A 15699-nucleotide genomic window follows, 5' to 3' on the forward strand; every position below is an offset into this window, starting at 1 on the left:
GATCTTTCCTCGCAAAAAAAAAAAAATGTAAGTCCTATTTTTCAGTTGTTTTGTGTTGGTGCGTTTGATCACTTGATGGTGTGCGTCTCCGTGGCTAAAGAGGATTTCGTGATATCACAATTACGGAGTACGTACTACCATCGGACTGTGATCCATGAGACCCCTGGCGCCGTTCTGATGTTGTTGCATCCGAGTCCGATCTGATGCGGACTACCAAGCGAATCATCATCCTCAATAAGTACCCACGCGACGGCCTACATCGCATTGCACCAACTCGAAGATCGACAACCGGCCGTAACCTGGTACGACGATGGCAGAGGAGACAGCAGCTGCCGCCGCCAAGCGAGCAGAATTCGAGGCCGGCACGGCCGCCGACCCCGGGAACGCCAAGCTGTGGGCCGGCTTCGTGACGTTCGAGCTCAAGGACGGAGGCGGCGGCATCGAGGCCGGCCGCGCCGTCTGCGAGCGAGCACTCGCCGCGCTCTCCGACTCCGCCATTGAGAATTTCGTGTACTGGAGCTGGTCACTGGCAGAGCGCAGAGCCGGCGACGTCGACGGGCAGCGGCGGGTGCTCGAGCGGTGGGTGCGTCGGCTCCCGCGGGGCGGCGGCGGCTTCGGCAAGCAAGGCTGGGATGATTACTTGGAGTTCGAAGTCGGCAACGGCGACGTGGATCGCGTGCGCGCCGTCGGCGAGGGGCTCCTCGCCGCCTTCCCCATGGACCCGACCGCCTACCTGCTCTACGTCAGGGCCCTGGCCGCTCTGTCACTGCACGTGGAAGCCTTCGCCGTCGCGGAGCGCGGCGTCAAGGAGCTCTCCGGCTGGTGTCGCGGGCACGATGAGCGCATCTGGAGGTTCATGGCCAAGTATATCAGAAGCCTCGACACGAAGCAGAGCACCGCGTGGGACGACAGTAATTTCTGGTAGTAGACGCTAGAAATGGTTTGATGAAATTGTTCCCATGTTTACTTTTGAGAAAATGGCTTGCTTCTGTAACTTGTAAGATACTAGCTATTATACAGTAATAATTTTTAACGAAAATACATCATCGGACTTTACCTCATCACAGCGTGAAATCAAAACCTGTAATACTCTTTCTTCCTCAACAGCTCATAAACTTGCTGCTCGTTCCAGCACATAATTTCGATAAAAATGTCGTAGTTCTAAACTTGCTGCTCCTTCCAGCACATAATTTCAGCCACGTTTTCCTAACCCAGAAAGAAATCTTATAGATTTCTGTACGTATGCAGAAAGGATAGAATCAGTGCACCATGTGTACACAACATGAGTAATTTACATGTAACCTGACTCTGATAAGGCTTGACCATAGTATATCTCATGCTACGGTATCCACGACTTCCTACAAGTACTACTGGTAGATGATATCGTAGTGCCCTGGCCTACACAGCAGCGTCACACGAGGAACTACGGGAAAAGCCTCTGGTGACTCGTAGATTGTGTGGATGTTTGGCTCCGCAATCGGTGAAATGTCAATAATGACAATCCGAAGGGGCACATGTAATACGTCCGTGAGCGCGACCAGATGGACTTCCAATGCATCTTTCTCCATTGGGATGACTTTCCCTCTGCACCACTGCAATTTGAAAACACAAAGGATGTGGAAAAGTGAGGAAGTTACATCAATTTTGTACAACCAAACTCACCTGCAGGTATAACTAACATGATGTGCCCAATTTGCTCTTACCATAGTTGCATCACACAAAAAGCATAACTAGCAGACAACAAGACAAATACCATACCTATTACTACATTTCAGACCACACAAAAAAGTAAACACTCACCCCTTCAGGATACAATGGATCAAGCTCAGGTATGGCATCGCTAAACTTTTCAACCTCAGTGCATATCTGAATCGCTGTCACCAGTCGAAGATAGGATATGACTAGATAATAAAAATAGCTGGAGTCAGAAAATTAAAATAAGGTAGAAACATAGGTGAGAAAGTTGTTCTGTTTTCTCACTATTTGCAAAATTCTGCTCATTCTGACTCTCCTGGAAAAGCCAATCTTCATAGTCACTGCAAAAAAAACATTTATAACATAAGTGTGCAGTATAGTTAATTGTTGTGGTAATATCAATGTGAAGTTGTGAACCCACCTTACTGATAGAGTTTGTTTTTGGTCCATACATCTTAGTATCAAGTTCACAAAAGCCTGGATGGATCACAAATTATTATGAGTATATATGGCTTGATTGCAATTGGTGGTTCTGATCTGTAGAATTAAACAAATTGGTAAATGAAACTATGCAAGATGTCTTACATTATGACCATCAGCATATGAACCAGGCAAATGAAGTCTTTGGAACTTCTCCAACAATGGTTCAAGCGTCCCAATTAAGCGTAGTTCCTCGTCAGGAGATACTTTCACAAGCTGCTCCTATAGGCCCAATGGACAAAATGAAATCATCACTAGGTGCCACAAACTTTAAGGTGGAGAACTAGAAAAAAATCAGCAGCAAGGATGAATCAACAAGATATCAGCATACCAGATATGAATATAAGAACGATCTGTAGAAGCAACTCCCATCTCCAGCTACTTTCCGGTATTCAGAGTAATTAGCCAAAAGCTTCTGCAAAAGCCCACATAATAGGTGAGAACAAGTGAGTAAACAAAACAAGTACAAATTTTATGGTTCACAAGTCGTATTTACATTTGATTTATCTTTCATAGGTTCGTATACAAATTCGGACTCTAGAGATGATAAAGGCTCCTGCACCAAGAACATTTCAGTTAGTATATTACAGACCAATGCAGTTTCCTCAAAGTGCCACCTCTTAGCATCCAGCATATGAGCATACTCAATAAGAAAATTAACCTTTTCATGAATTTTGGGGCCGCCATTCTGCGATGTCTGCAAAACCATAGAAAACTGAAGGTACAAAGAGGTTAACAAAGAACCAATGAGGGAAAGTTAATTGGACTAGACATTATAAAAAGAAACCGTCACTCACATCATCACATGGCGCATCCTCATGTCTCCAAAAAGAATGTCCAAGAATCTGAAAAGGGCACTATAGATGATAAGGGGTATGCATTTACGTGCGATCACATTTAAGCTCCACAAAACAACATAAGCGATAATTACTATCCTGCTTGGGATAAACAGGAATAAATCAAATCAAAATGACCATGGGATGGACTGCATGCCCACTGAATCCTTACTACATCAATCAAAACTCCATGGAGCAGTCACTAAGACACACCCTCTACTGTAATGCAGGCATTTTCAATAAAATGATATACACTGGCTATCCACACCAATTGCTTTAATAACCAAATTTGGAGTATTGCACTGAAATCCAACAGGAATTGGTTGTCATTGACTAATGAAAAGGAAATATACATTTATATTATTACAATCCGACATGTTCATTCCTTGGAACAAAAGGATGTCTGGCAGTTAAATTGGTACCAAAATCCACACGATTTTACAGATAGATCATATATGTGGGCTTAGTGCTAACTAGTTGCTAAACAGAAGCTGCATACCCAGTTGGTGCAGTACATTGCCACATTATGTTTTTAGGGTATTCCGCTATTGTAAAAATGCGATAAAAAGAAATGACGTATGACCATACAGCATTTAGCATTAGTACAATTTCTACAGTCTAAGATCTCGATCCGGACTATGTAGACTCCGAAATAGAAGGAATGCATAGATAGTATCTCTAGGTTTGCCCAACCCAAGCAAAAAAAAAAATCTGTTATTAAGCAATACATAGGGATGCTTTAGCAGTATACAGAGCTTCAATTTGTTTCTGAATTCCACCTTATATCCCTAAAAGAGACAATCATATAGGACTTTAACAGCACCAAGATTTTACAGGCCTCAAAGGTGAAGCACATATGACTGATCTTGTAAATGAACAAGCACCATTGACATCCCAAACAAACTTAGCAAGAAATGAGGGAAACCATAAAGAGTAGCACAACTTATAATATCTGGTCTCGAGTCACACTTCGCGTTGGTATCAAAAAAATTGTGAATTAGAACATTCTAAACATGGGCATTACATATATTACCAAATTCTTAAAAGAAATCCCAAATCAGGATATCTGGCAGTTAAATTTGGTAATATATTCCACCCGATTTTACAGATATATCATAGCTGTGGGCTTACTGCTAACTAGTTTCCAAAAAGATGCTGCATACGCAGCTAGTGTGGTACAATAACTAAGTTCTGTGCAACGAATGAAAGAAACAAGTAACTAGTTTGGCTTCCAGAATTTTGTATATGCAATTAGTAGTATACTGGAAACTATTTTAGATTGTCTACATACAAGATTTATGACATGCATACAGCCCTGTACTTATATGAGCAATTTATTGATGTTTCTCACGGCATTTTCAGTTCAGGCTAGATCAACAAAACTTTAGTTGCAAACTTTGCCTCTAGATGTTATTCTCCATACAGAGTCAACTAATTACAATTGGCTAGTACATTTAATTTTCTATGCTACCTAGTGCTTACCTAGAATTCTTATCTCTATCATCCTTTGGACAAACTTTGAGTTGGGATAGGTACTGCACTGGTTTTACTTCAGTAAGTCATTAAAAGCAGTCGCAAATACATGCAGGTTTTTATTTCATTTTAAAGAAGAGTTGTGAACAGTTTGCAAGATGGCTACTTTTAATTTCAGTTAGGACTGTAGTCACTGTTCATGTTTGTAGGAGATCCAGCACACTTTACATGAACATTGACTCTGAGCATAAGGTTACGAATATGAACATTGTTTTCTATACTCCTATATAGTGTATGAATATCCAATAACGTAGGCCGTTGGATCGTTTTAATCAGACGGCTCACATCTGTTGTCTTTAAGTAGGGAGCTTCGTGGCAACATGTATGCCATTCGATAGGCAAATCTAACGGTTGTCAGAGCAGGGATTCGCTCTCCCCTACCTCTGACATCTCTCTGGATACTTCTGTTACCTCTGCCATCTCTCTGGATAATTCTGTACGTTGCAACGATTCTACCGGGCTCTCTAGAATTTTCTACCTACTTCGCAAGAGAGAGCACATGCAGTACTACTGTAGCAACCTACCAGACAGTTTTTAAAAAACTATCGACCAGAAAACATGGAGACAAAAACGGCATGCGGCTTCTAATTAAGCAGGTTACAAACCTGCAAATGTGTACCCAGTACTAATTCCGATCCAAAATATTTGTTCAAAAATGAGTAAATTTATAAAATAAAACACATCTAAATACATATGTATTTTATAGAAGTATTTTAGATTGAAGGGAGTACTATTTTTTGTTTTTTGATACGAGGAGTAAGCCGAGTAAGCCGCTGATGTTTCTCTTTTTTATAGTGTAGCGACTCTCAGTCATCATATATAGTAGAAATCATGATGCTTACAATTCAGTATTACGTACACACGTTTGCTTTCACAAGAAATTCCCTGTGATTATCATGTTGGATAGGCATTTGTTGAGACAAATCACTTCCTGTCACTGCGTGCATTTTTCTTTAAAAGGATCACGTATTTTTCTTCTTATCATGCGAAGCATGTACCCTTAACTAGTTTTTTGTAGAAGTGCACAAAACAAGAAGAATCTGTTGCATAACTGAGCCACAAACAAAAGATTAGGAATCGGTGGAAAGAATCATATTATGTTCTGACAGTATTCCGCTATTGTAAAATCGTTGGACAACAAATGTTTACCATCTAAATTAGCAAGATTTGTGGGAAATAAGTCTCAACTAGCAAGCTAAGGAATGTTCAGAGGTACAGACTATTCATGCTATTGCCAATCGTTATCTATGCCATAATTCTATTTTTATACAGACAGAAGATATTACACAACGATCAAATTCATACAAGGGCAAGAACTTTGAAGACCATAAAAAGAAATGACTTATGACCATATAGCATTTAGTATTACTACAATTGCTACAGTCTAAGATCTTGGCCCAGGCTATGTACACTCCAAAATAGAAGGAATGGATATATAGAATCCCTAGGTTTGCTCAAACCAAGCGAAATTTTCCATTATTAAGCAGTACATAGGGATGCAGAAGCAATATAAAACTTCAATTTGTTTTCCAATTCCACCTTATATCCCTGAAAGAGACAATAATATACAACTTCAATAGCACCAAGATTTTTACAGGCCTCAAAGGTAAAGCACATGTGACTGATCATGTAAATGAACGGGTACCATTGAAATCCCAAATGAACTTAGCAAGAAATGTGGAGAACCATCACGAATATCATAACTTATAATTTCTGGTCTCGTGTCACATTACGTTTTGGTATCAAAGAGATGGTGAACTAGAACTAGTCACTGTTCATATTAGTGGCCATGATTGTAGGAGATCTAAAACATAAACATTGGTTCTTGTAAAAGTGCACTAAACAAGAAGAATATGTTGCATAACTGAGCAACAAACATAAGATTTAACAAATGAATTATTGGAAAGAATCATATTATGTTTTTAGGGTACTGTGCTACTGTAAAAAAATGTTGGACAGCACATGTCTACCATCTATATTAGCACGATTTGCGGGAAAATAAAATCTCAAGTAGCAAGCTAAGGAACGTTCAGATGTACAAACAATTCATGTTATTGCCGATCATTATCTATGCCATGATTCAATTTTTATACAGAAAGTTAACACACAACGATAAAATTCATGCAAGGCCAAAAGATAAATATGAACTGTGAAGACATAAAAGAGAAATGACGTCTGACCATATAGCATTTAGCATTAGTACAATTGCTACAGTCTTGGATCTCGACCCAGGCAATCTACACTCCAAAATAGAAGCAATGCGTAGATAGAATCTTTAGGTTTGCTCTAACCAAGCGAAAATTTCCGTTATTAAGCAATATATACATAGGGATGCTTTAGCAGTATACAGAACTTCAGTTTCTTTTCGAATTCTACCTTATATCCCTAAAAGAGACAGTCGTATAGGACTTTAACAGCACTAAGATTTACAGGCCTCAAAGGTAAAGCACGTATGACTGATCTTGTAAATGAACAAGCACCATTGACATCCCAAATGAACTTAGCATGAAATGTGGGGGAAGCATCACGAATATCATAACTTGTAAGATTCCAAATTGCAAGATTCAATATTTCATATCTGAGGAATACTATTCAAAGAGAAGATATAAATCAAGAACGAACTAAGTTGAGCAGTATTACTGGAAACTTGTAACCATTGCAAGATTCGATATCTGAGACCACAGAATTTTTTTGGGGTGTGCTGTTAAAAGTGAAATTTTCCATCCAATCGCAAGTCCTGACCAAAGATCCAAACCATACCATTTAGAGAATCGATCTTTCATAAGAAATCATCAGAATAGTGACAGGGACAATCCCGAATCAAGAAGTTAGGGTTTTCTTGCAATAGTACCTCGTGATGCGTCTCCTCGTAGGAAGGTGGAGGTGGGTCGGCGAAGAAGGTCCGGTAGTCGTAGGCGTCGGGAGAGCTCAGCGACGTTGAGGCGCCGCCGCATGTACGGTCGCTGAAGCCGCCCCAGCGGTCGTCGTCGTCGTCGTCGGAGTCCGAGTCCGAGCCCCCCGTTGGGCTGCTCAAACGCCGCGGCCCTAAGAGGAAGGGGGCGACGGTCTTGTCCGTGATCTTGGATTCTCGGTCTTCGACAGGTCCCCAGGCGGAGGACGAGGTGGCGCCAATGGTCGGACCGCCACTCGTGTCCTCGTTGACGAAGATCGACCTCCCCGGCTGACCGGAGTGGTGCGCGCGGGGAGGAGAGGCAGCTGGGGAGGAGACTTCGGGCTCTTGGGGCGTGATGGAGGAGTTGGCCCCTCCGCCGCCGCAAGTGGGGTCGTCGGCGTGAGGAGAAGGGCGGCGGCCGTCCATTTTGGCGGTTGGGAGAGGCGGGAAGGGGGGAGGTGGAGGAGGATGGATTCGGGCCAGGGGAAGGTGGTGGAGACGAGGACTGCTCTGTTTCCGCGGACGATGCCTTTTCGCTAAGAAAGAGGAAGGTGGAGGAGGATGGATTCTGACGACGGCCCAGCTATTGGGCTATGTAGAAAAGAACGCCCTCTCTCTCTGGTTGATTTTCCAAAATCTTTTCTATCAACAAAAAGTTGTTCAGGAAATTCTCCAAAACGACCCATTAGTCTTTAAATTTAGAGAAAACTTGCTCAAAGTTGCACAAACATCGTTTTCCTCACATGTGGGTGTATACCTGGCCATGTCTCGGGTCGGACCGAGAAAAGCCCGATGGTGAAAAATCAAGCCCAAGCTCGGGCTGGTCAAAACCCCCTTGGGCCATGGGCCGGGACGCTTCTTTAATCGTTGTTTTCAGGCTATCCAGGCCCGACCTAGTCTGGGTGTTGGGCCAACATTTTCAGGCATAGGCCCGGGGTTTTTTGGCCGGGCCTTGGGTCGGGCTGCCCATGAACCATATATGTGGGTGTTATGTTCCACCGCCACCCCCGCCCTAACGCGATTCTCGGTCTTTGTTGCCGCCCTAAGATGACCTCAGACAATGTTCGCGCCACCCATCACGTTTCCTCCACCTTGCCTCGCACACCATGGAGACTGACAAGGAGGAGTCCACCTGCGGGGGCATGCATTAGCCATGCCACCTTTACTCCACACCCCGAGGTCCAACCGCCGCCTCCATCCTCTTGTCGGTCAGTGCCAGGCATTTTTGAGCGATTGATTAGTTGTCTATAACAAGTATATAGTATGATTTGATAATGTTTTGATGAAATTGTATCGGCATCTCCAAGTTAAACTTGTAAGGTGCTTTATAGTTGGTATGGTAATTATTCTTTGAGAAAAAATATATTTTATCCCTTTACATTATCATGGCATTAAACAACAACAACAAAACAACTAGATAAAAGATACTAGTGTTGTACTACCTCCCTCCCAAGGCTTAAGGTTTGTTTTTAATCAATCCAACTAAAGTTTAACGAAACTTTTAGAAAAATCTATCAACAAATATGATATTTTGTAGATACCATATTGATGGCGTGTATGAAAGTGCATGGAGCCCCCATGTGTGGTTTTGGTAATTAATGACAATCCCTATGGACTAATGTTTGCATTGAGTTATATTTGTAGGAGTTGTCCATAGGCAATTCTTGAACCATATGTTGGCTTCAAGGTTGCAATAAGAAGAAATTGATGAAGGATATCAAGTGTCAAGTATGTCTTGAAGATGAAGATGTAGTGAGCCCTCAAGTTACTTCAAGACATCAACATGATGAAGAATGAAGAAATGTAGTGCAAGTTCAAGATGAGCCAACTCGAAGAGTTCATAAGCTTGAAGCTTGCCATGGAGAAATGATGTGCAAGTTCAAGATGAGCCATCTCGAAGAGATCCTTTGCTTGAGTCTTGCCATCCATATGGTGTTCATGGATATGTGAAGATGCGCCAAAGAAGAAGCTCTCCCATGGTGGATTATGGGGGAGCAATCCACATGGTGGTCATGGTTATGCGAAGATGCGCCGAAGAAGAAGCTCTCCCATGGTGGTTTATGGGGGAGCAATCTACAAGACTTCGTCAAGCAAGCACAAGCAAGAAAGGCGTTCCATCTTGTTGAGGTCAAGATCGTCGTCATCAAGCTCAAGTGGAATGCGCAAGTATAAGGTTTGCTCTTGATAGGGTTTCTTTCTCACCGGTCTCTTAGTGTAGTTGGAGACCGGTTTATAGTTTAGTTGCCGTACTATCAAGAGGGCTCTCGAGTGAGTAACTCGATCGTATCGTTCGGAGAGAGCTCAAACCTTTGCATCCTTGCATCATCTTTCTTGGTTGTTATTTGGACCTTATCCATGTGATGTTTTAGAGCTTGTGCTTATTCTCATGACAAGCTCTAGTTCATCGAAAACGGATTTCGCATAGATCACTTGTTGCGTTTTCGAGTTTGGTTCATCATCTTTCTTGGTTGTCATTTGGATCTTATCCATGTGATGATTTAGAGCTTGTACTTATTCTCATGACAAGCTCTAGTTCATCAAGAATGGTTTTTGCACGGGCAACTTGTTGCATTTTCGAGATTGGAGGTTTTACCGGTATGTATTTTTTAGATAGGTCAAACCTTTCATCATTTGTTTCTATCCTCCCTTTTTGGACTATGATGGTTTCCTGCATGATCTTGTAGAGCTTGTTCCTAGCTTCAAAACAAGCCCAAGATCATCAAAATCGGAGTCCGGATGCTAAAGTTATGCCCGTTTTAGTTTTGGTGTTTCTGCAGTTTACTTGGGCCGGATATTTCGGAAATATCCGGGCCGGATTATCCGGGCCGGATATTTCGGAAATATCCGGCCCCCCCGAAATCGGCTAAGGACCTGGGGAATTGCTGCTCAGTATAGGGGCCGGATTTTTGGCCGGATTTTGACCAGGTTTTGTCCCTGAGGCCGGATTATCCGGGGGGGCGGATTATCCGGCCCCAACTTAGGCCGGATTATCCGGCCCTCGAAAGTCTGCAACGGCTCGATTTTCTTGGGGGGATATAAATACCCCCTTCTTCCTCCTTGGGCTGTTGCTTCTTCCACTCTCTCTCTCCTCCATTGTTGTTCTTGAGAATCTTGCCCTATCTCTCTATCCCTCCATGATTCTTGCCCCATTTTGAGGGAAAAGAGAGGAGATCTAGATCCACACTTTGACCAAACCAAATCATCTCTTTGTGAGTGAATCTTTGGGATCTAGATCTTGGAGAATTTTGTGTTCTCCTCTTTGTTCTTCCTCTCTTATTCCCCCAATAGCTTTTGTAGCTTTGTTGGAATTTGAGAGAGAAGGACTTGAGCATCTTTGTGGTGTTCTTGCCATTGCATTTGGTGCATCGGTTTGAGTTCTCCACGGTGATTCGTGGAGGTGAAAGCAAGAAGGTTGTTACTCTTGGGTTCTTGGAACCCTAGACGGATTCTAGGCCTTTGTGGCGATTTGTTGGGAGCCTCCAATTAAGTTGTGGATGTGTGCCCCAATCTTTGTGTAAGGCCCGGTTTCCGCCTCGAAGGAAATCCCTTAGTGGAACCGTGACCTAGGCCTTTGTGGCGAGGGTCACCGGAGATCTAGGTGAGGCGCCTTCGTGGCGTTCGGTGTGTGGTGTGAGTACCGCATCTTGGGGTGAGGCCTTTGTGGCGTTGGTGTGCATCGAGCAACCACACCTCAAGGTGAGCCTCTTGTGGCGTTCGGGAGCACTAAGCAACCGCACCTCTCCACCGGAGATTAGCACTCGCAAGAGTGTGAACTCCGGGATAAATCATCGTCTCCCGCGTGCCTCGGTTATCTCTATACCCGAGCTCTTTACTTATGCACTTTACCTTGTGATAGCCATCGTGCTTGAAGTTATATATATCTTGCTATCACATACTTGCTTGTATTGCTTAGCATAAGTTGTTGGTGCACGTAGGTGAACCATTGCTTAGAATAAGTTGTTGGTGAACATAGGTGAACAATAGTATATAGGCTTTGGGCTTGACAAAGTAAACGCTAGTTTTATTCCGCATTTGTTAAGCCCATCTCGTAAAAGTTTTAAATCGCCTATTCACCCCCCCTCTAGGCGACATCCATGTCCTTTCAATTGGTATCAGAGCAAGGTCTCTCATTCGTAGGCTTAACCGCCTTGAGAGTAAAGATGTCGGTTAGGGGATTAGTGCACAATAACTTGTTTATATTTGATGGCACAAATTATGATCTATGGAAAATTTATGTGCTTAATATTTTACGGCGTATGTCCCCGGACATGGAGCGATTTCTTGGCATGGGTTTTTCTTCTCCTAAGGATCCTAAAAATTTATCTCTTGAGGAGGAGAAAAACTCTTGCCTCGATGCTCTTGCTTCTCATGTGTTTTCCATTGTTGTGAGCAATGTAGTTACTTCTTCAATCATGCCTTTTGGGAGCGCTCATGAATTATGGACAAAGCTTCAAGATAAATATGATGTGTCCAATATCATTGAGGATGATTGTTTTGCTTCCACTTCCGGCCGTGATGAGTTCTCATCTTCATCCACTTCACCAAAGTGTGGTAAGACACAAGGTAATGATATGGTGAGTGGTGATGAAAATTGCAATGTTGATATTGAGCTTACTATTGATGATTCTTCATCTCTATCTCATTGCAATGCTTCATCTTTGGACTTAAACACATCTAGCACTAGAAATGATTTACATGCTTGTGTTGATAGTCCTTGCATATCATGTGTAAGTTGCTTGAATAAATCTCATGATGATATGCTTGATTTGTCTTGTGGCCATGATAAAAATGCTTCTATTTCCTCTAGTTGTTGTGTGGCTAACAATGTAGAGGAAACCAAAGATTCTATTGGTCAAGACAAGATCTTGAAAGGAGCCTCAAGTAACTCCTCATCTTTATCTCACGGTCCTCATATATGCCTTATGGCCAAGGGTTCCACGGTACCTCCTACCATGGAACCTAATATTTCTCGTGGTGATAAGGATGAGGATGAATATGAAGAAGAGGATTGGGTTGTCTCTCTACGCGATAAAGGTGAGAGTGTATTCAAGGTTCTTTACAAAGATAAAATTGCTAGCTCTCACTTCTTTGAAATCTTGACTACCGCTATTGAGAGCCAAAAACTTATTTGGATGCATGAGAACACCATTGATAAAAAGGGTGCTCTTGAACGAGAGTATGCCGATGATGTAGCATCTTTAAAGAATGACCTTGAAGAAGAACAAGAGACCGTAGCCTCTCTTGAGGAACAACTTGAAACCCTTGAGGTGTCTCAAAATGAAATATTTGCTAAACTCACTAAAGAAAGAGACCATGCTAAAGCTAAATTAAAATTGCTTAAAAATGAAAAGTCCAAAGTTGGTGTTGGTCATGATAAACTTGTTAAGGATCTAGATGATCTAGACAAGGCCCACAAGGCCTTGGAGAGCGAACACTCTATCCTCACCAAGTCCTATGAGCAACTACAAGCTTCATATTTAAAAGAGCATGCTATGTTACCCTCTCTTCTTAATATGTCTTGTGATGATGCTTGTGCTACTAACTCTACTTCTTGTGAAGCATCTATCTTGAAGGAGAATGTTGAGCTAAGGGCTCAACTTGAGTTGCTAACTAGAAATTATGGGAAATTGGAAGAAAATCATGGAAAGCTTTCTAGCTCCCATGAGGATCTTCTAGCTTCTCATGATAGGCTAAAGTTAGCTCATGAGGCTATCATATCAAAGGAAACACCTTGTGAGCCTCATGTGGATACTAGCACTACTACCCAAAATGCTATATTGCCATGTGCTAGTCCTAGTAATTCATCCACTCATAATATTGCTAAATCTTGTGATGAATTATCTTCCTTGCCTTGTTGCTCTAACAATGAAGATTCTACTTCCTCTAGTACTTGTGTTGTTACTAACCATGTAGAGGAAATCAAAGAGCTCAAGGCCCAAGTCACTTCTTTGAAGAATGACTTGGTAAAGGGTCATGAAGGGAAATGCAAACTTGACACGATGTTGAGTATGCAACAATCCCCCAATGACAAGAGTGGACTTGGATTCAAATCCAACATCAAGAACAAGTCCAAGAACAACAACAAGAAGAAGGGCCAAGTACAAGTCAAAGACCCGGCCAAGATTGTTTGCTTCAAGTGCAATATTGAAGGGCACCATGTTAGATCTTGCCCTTTGAAGAAGAAGCAAAAAGGGAAGCGGCCTCAAGCTCAAACTCATATTCAACCTCAAGTTGAAAAAATGCCACTTCCCAAGAAGAAACAAGCCAATGCTCCCATTGTGGAGAAACCTAGTGAGAAGAAGGAGAAGAAAAGAACTTGCTACATATGCCGTGAGAAGGGCCACATCTCCTCCTTGTGCACTATTGGTACCTCATCCAACTCTATCACCATTGATGATGCTTATTCTCTTCGTAAGGATGAGGGTGGCAATGTGTTTGCCAAATTTGTTGGTACTCAAAGTGGTGTCAAGAAAAGAACCATTTGGGTTGCCAAGCCTATTGTGACTAACCTCTTAGGACCCAACTTAGTTGGGGATCAACAATCCAAAACTTGATCAATAGGTGCTTGTTGGAGGGCATTGGAGACTTGGCTACATCATGAAGAATTAAGGGATCTTCATCATTTATATTATATCAAGCCAAGTCTTTTGATTATCTTGCTACTATCATATTTCCAATGTTCCTCCTTGCGGTAACATGTTCTCAACTCATTTATATTAAAAGTTACTCGCCCCTTTGCATGTGTTAGTTTTGTTCCTAACATGTGTTTGTATATGTTGTGCTTCCTAATAGTTTTGCTTGAGAAATCAAGTCTATGCATGTTGGGTTGCACACCATGTATTTGTGTTTGTGTTGGAGCCTCTTTGCATCTTGCCGTATCTTATATGGCTCTTATGACCGATTAATGGACAATCCCATTTTGGGGGAGTGATATTCCTTTGGGAATTTCATGATCCTAAACAATGTGTGTACATGAGGAATATCACTTAGAATTGATATTGCGAGATTATCTAGTCGCTATGTGGTATGTCATCTTCATGAGAAATTCAAATTCTAATGTCCATTAATATCTCTACTTGGATCTTATTTGCCTCTTGTGAAAATAAATTCCTTATCACATTATGGGGGAATAATAAGCTTTGTGCATATTACAAGCCTAGAAAATGTGAACATTTTAGGTTGTGTCACAAAGAATTGATACCGTAAATTATCTCTCTCCTATGTGGCATGTTTGCTCAAACAAGCTCCAATTTGCTTAAATGGCTTCATTGCTAATATCTTTGTGGATCTTATTTGTGAAAGTTTTTCTTGGCATGGTTTTTCACAACGTGTCCCTCAATACATTTTTGGAAAACCATGTGCTTCAAGTCATACTATTAATTGCTTTGCATGTTGGTATGAATACTATTAATTGCTTTGCATGTTGGTATGAATACTATTAATTGCCTTGCATGTTGGTATGACTAAATGAAGCTATCAAGAAACTATCTTTGCATGATGGTTAACTCTTATCTTTTACCATATGCTTTGTTCGTTGTAAATATGATCTTATGTATACTTACAAACTACCACCGGGAAATATTTCCTAATACCTCTTGTCCTAGGACAATTGGTAATCAATTATGAGGTAGATATTTATTGATCATATCTACATTGGATCTTGTGTTTAAATTGCCTTATTCATTGCCATGAATTTGTTGTGCTTTGACTCCCATGTGTCTTCCTTGCATCTCATGGATCTAATGGTCAGGACAAAGCAAAATAGATCCTACGTACGAGTGAGAGAACACCAAGGTATGAATTGTCACCTGCGGACGGCTGACGACTCCTCCACGGACGAAGCATGGCGGAGACGATGCATCACGCTGGCCTCCTCGCCTCGCTGGTGGTCTTCTACAGTACATGGTCACCGTCGGCTAGTCGTATAGACGACGGTGCTTGTCTCGCCGGTTCCACCCAAGCGATCCAGAGTGCCCTCTCCTCTCCTCGCCGACGCCAAAGTCCAAAGTCATAAGTCACGGCACGCGCTGCCGCCCGCGGTTTCTACCGTGCCTTCTATTTATAGGCTCACTTTGGAGGGAACAGGGTTCGAATTTGAGAGAAGTATAAGCGTGTAACTGGATCCATGGGTTCTGCTCTCATGTTTCATGTTGAGATAGACGGCTGGGATATGTATTCTCACGGATTGCTGACTTGGCCTAATAAAAATAAAATCCCCATAATTGCATTGCTGAAGAGATCAATCGTCCAACTTAATTACCG

At 42.1% G+C, this 15699-nt stretch overlaps 1 protein-coding gene across 1 annotated transcript; it reads right to left on the reverse strand.

The window, feature by feature from the left end:
- Positions 1 to 1108: 1108 nt before the first annotated feature.
- On the reverse strand, positions 1109 to 7863 carry LOC124658021 (OVARIAN TUMOR DOMAIN-containing deubiquitinating enzyme 1-like). Its single transcript, XM_047196473.1, has 10 exons — positions 7396 to 7863; positions 2973 to 3020; positions 2837 to 2872; positions 2672 to 2731; positions 2507 to 2590; positions 2281 to 2397; positions 2117 to 2172; positions 1981 to 2036; positions 1801 to 1901; positions 1109 to 1592 (listed from the first exon to the last, which is right to left on the reverse strand). The coding sequence occupies exons 1-10, from the start codon at positions 7861 to 7863 to the stop codon at positions 1368 to 1370; spliced, it is 1251 nt and encodes a 416-aa protein (XP_047052429.1). The 3' UTR covers positions 1109 to 1367.
- Positions 7864 to 15699: the final 7836 nt, after the last annotated feature.

Source organism: Lolium rigidum, chromosome 1 (assembly GCF_022539505.1).
Source record: "Lolium rigidum isolate FL_2022 chromosome 1, APGP_CSIRO_Lrig_0.1, whole genome shotgun sequence".
NCBI lineage: Eukaryota > Viridiplantae > Streptophyta > Magnoliopsida > Poales > Poaceae > Lolium > Lolium rigidum.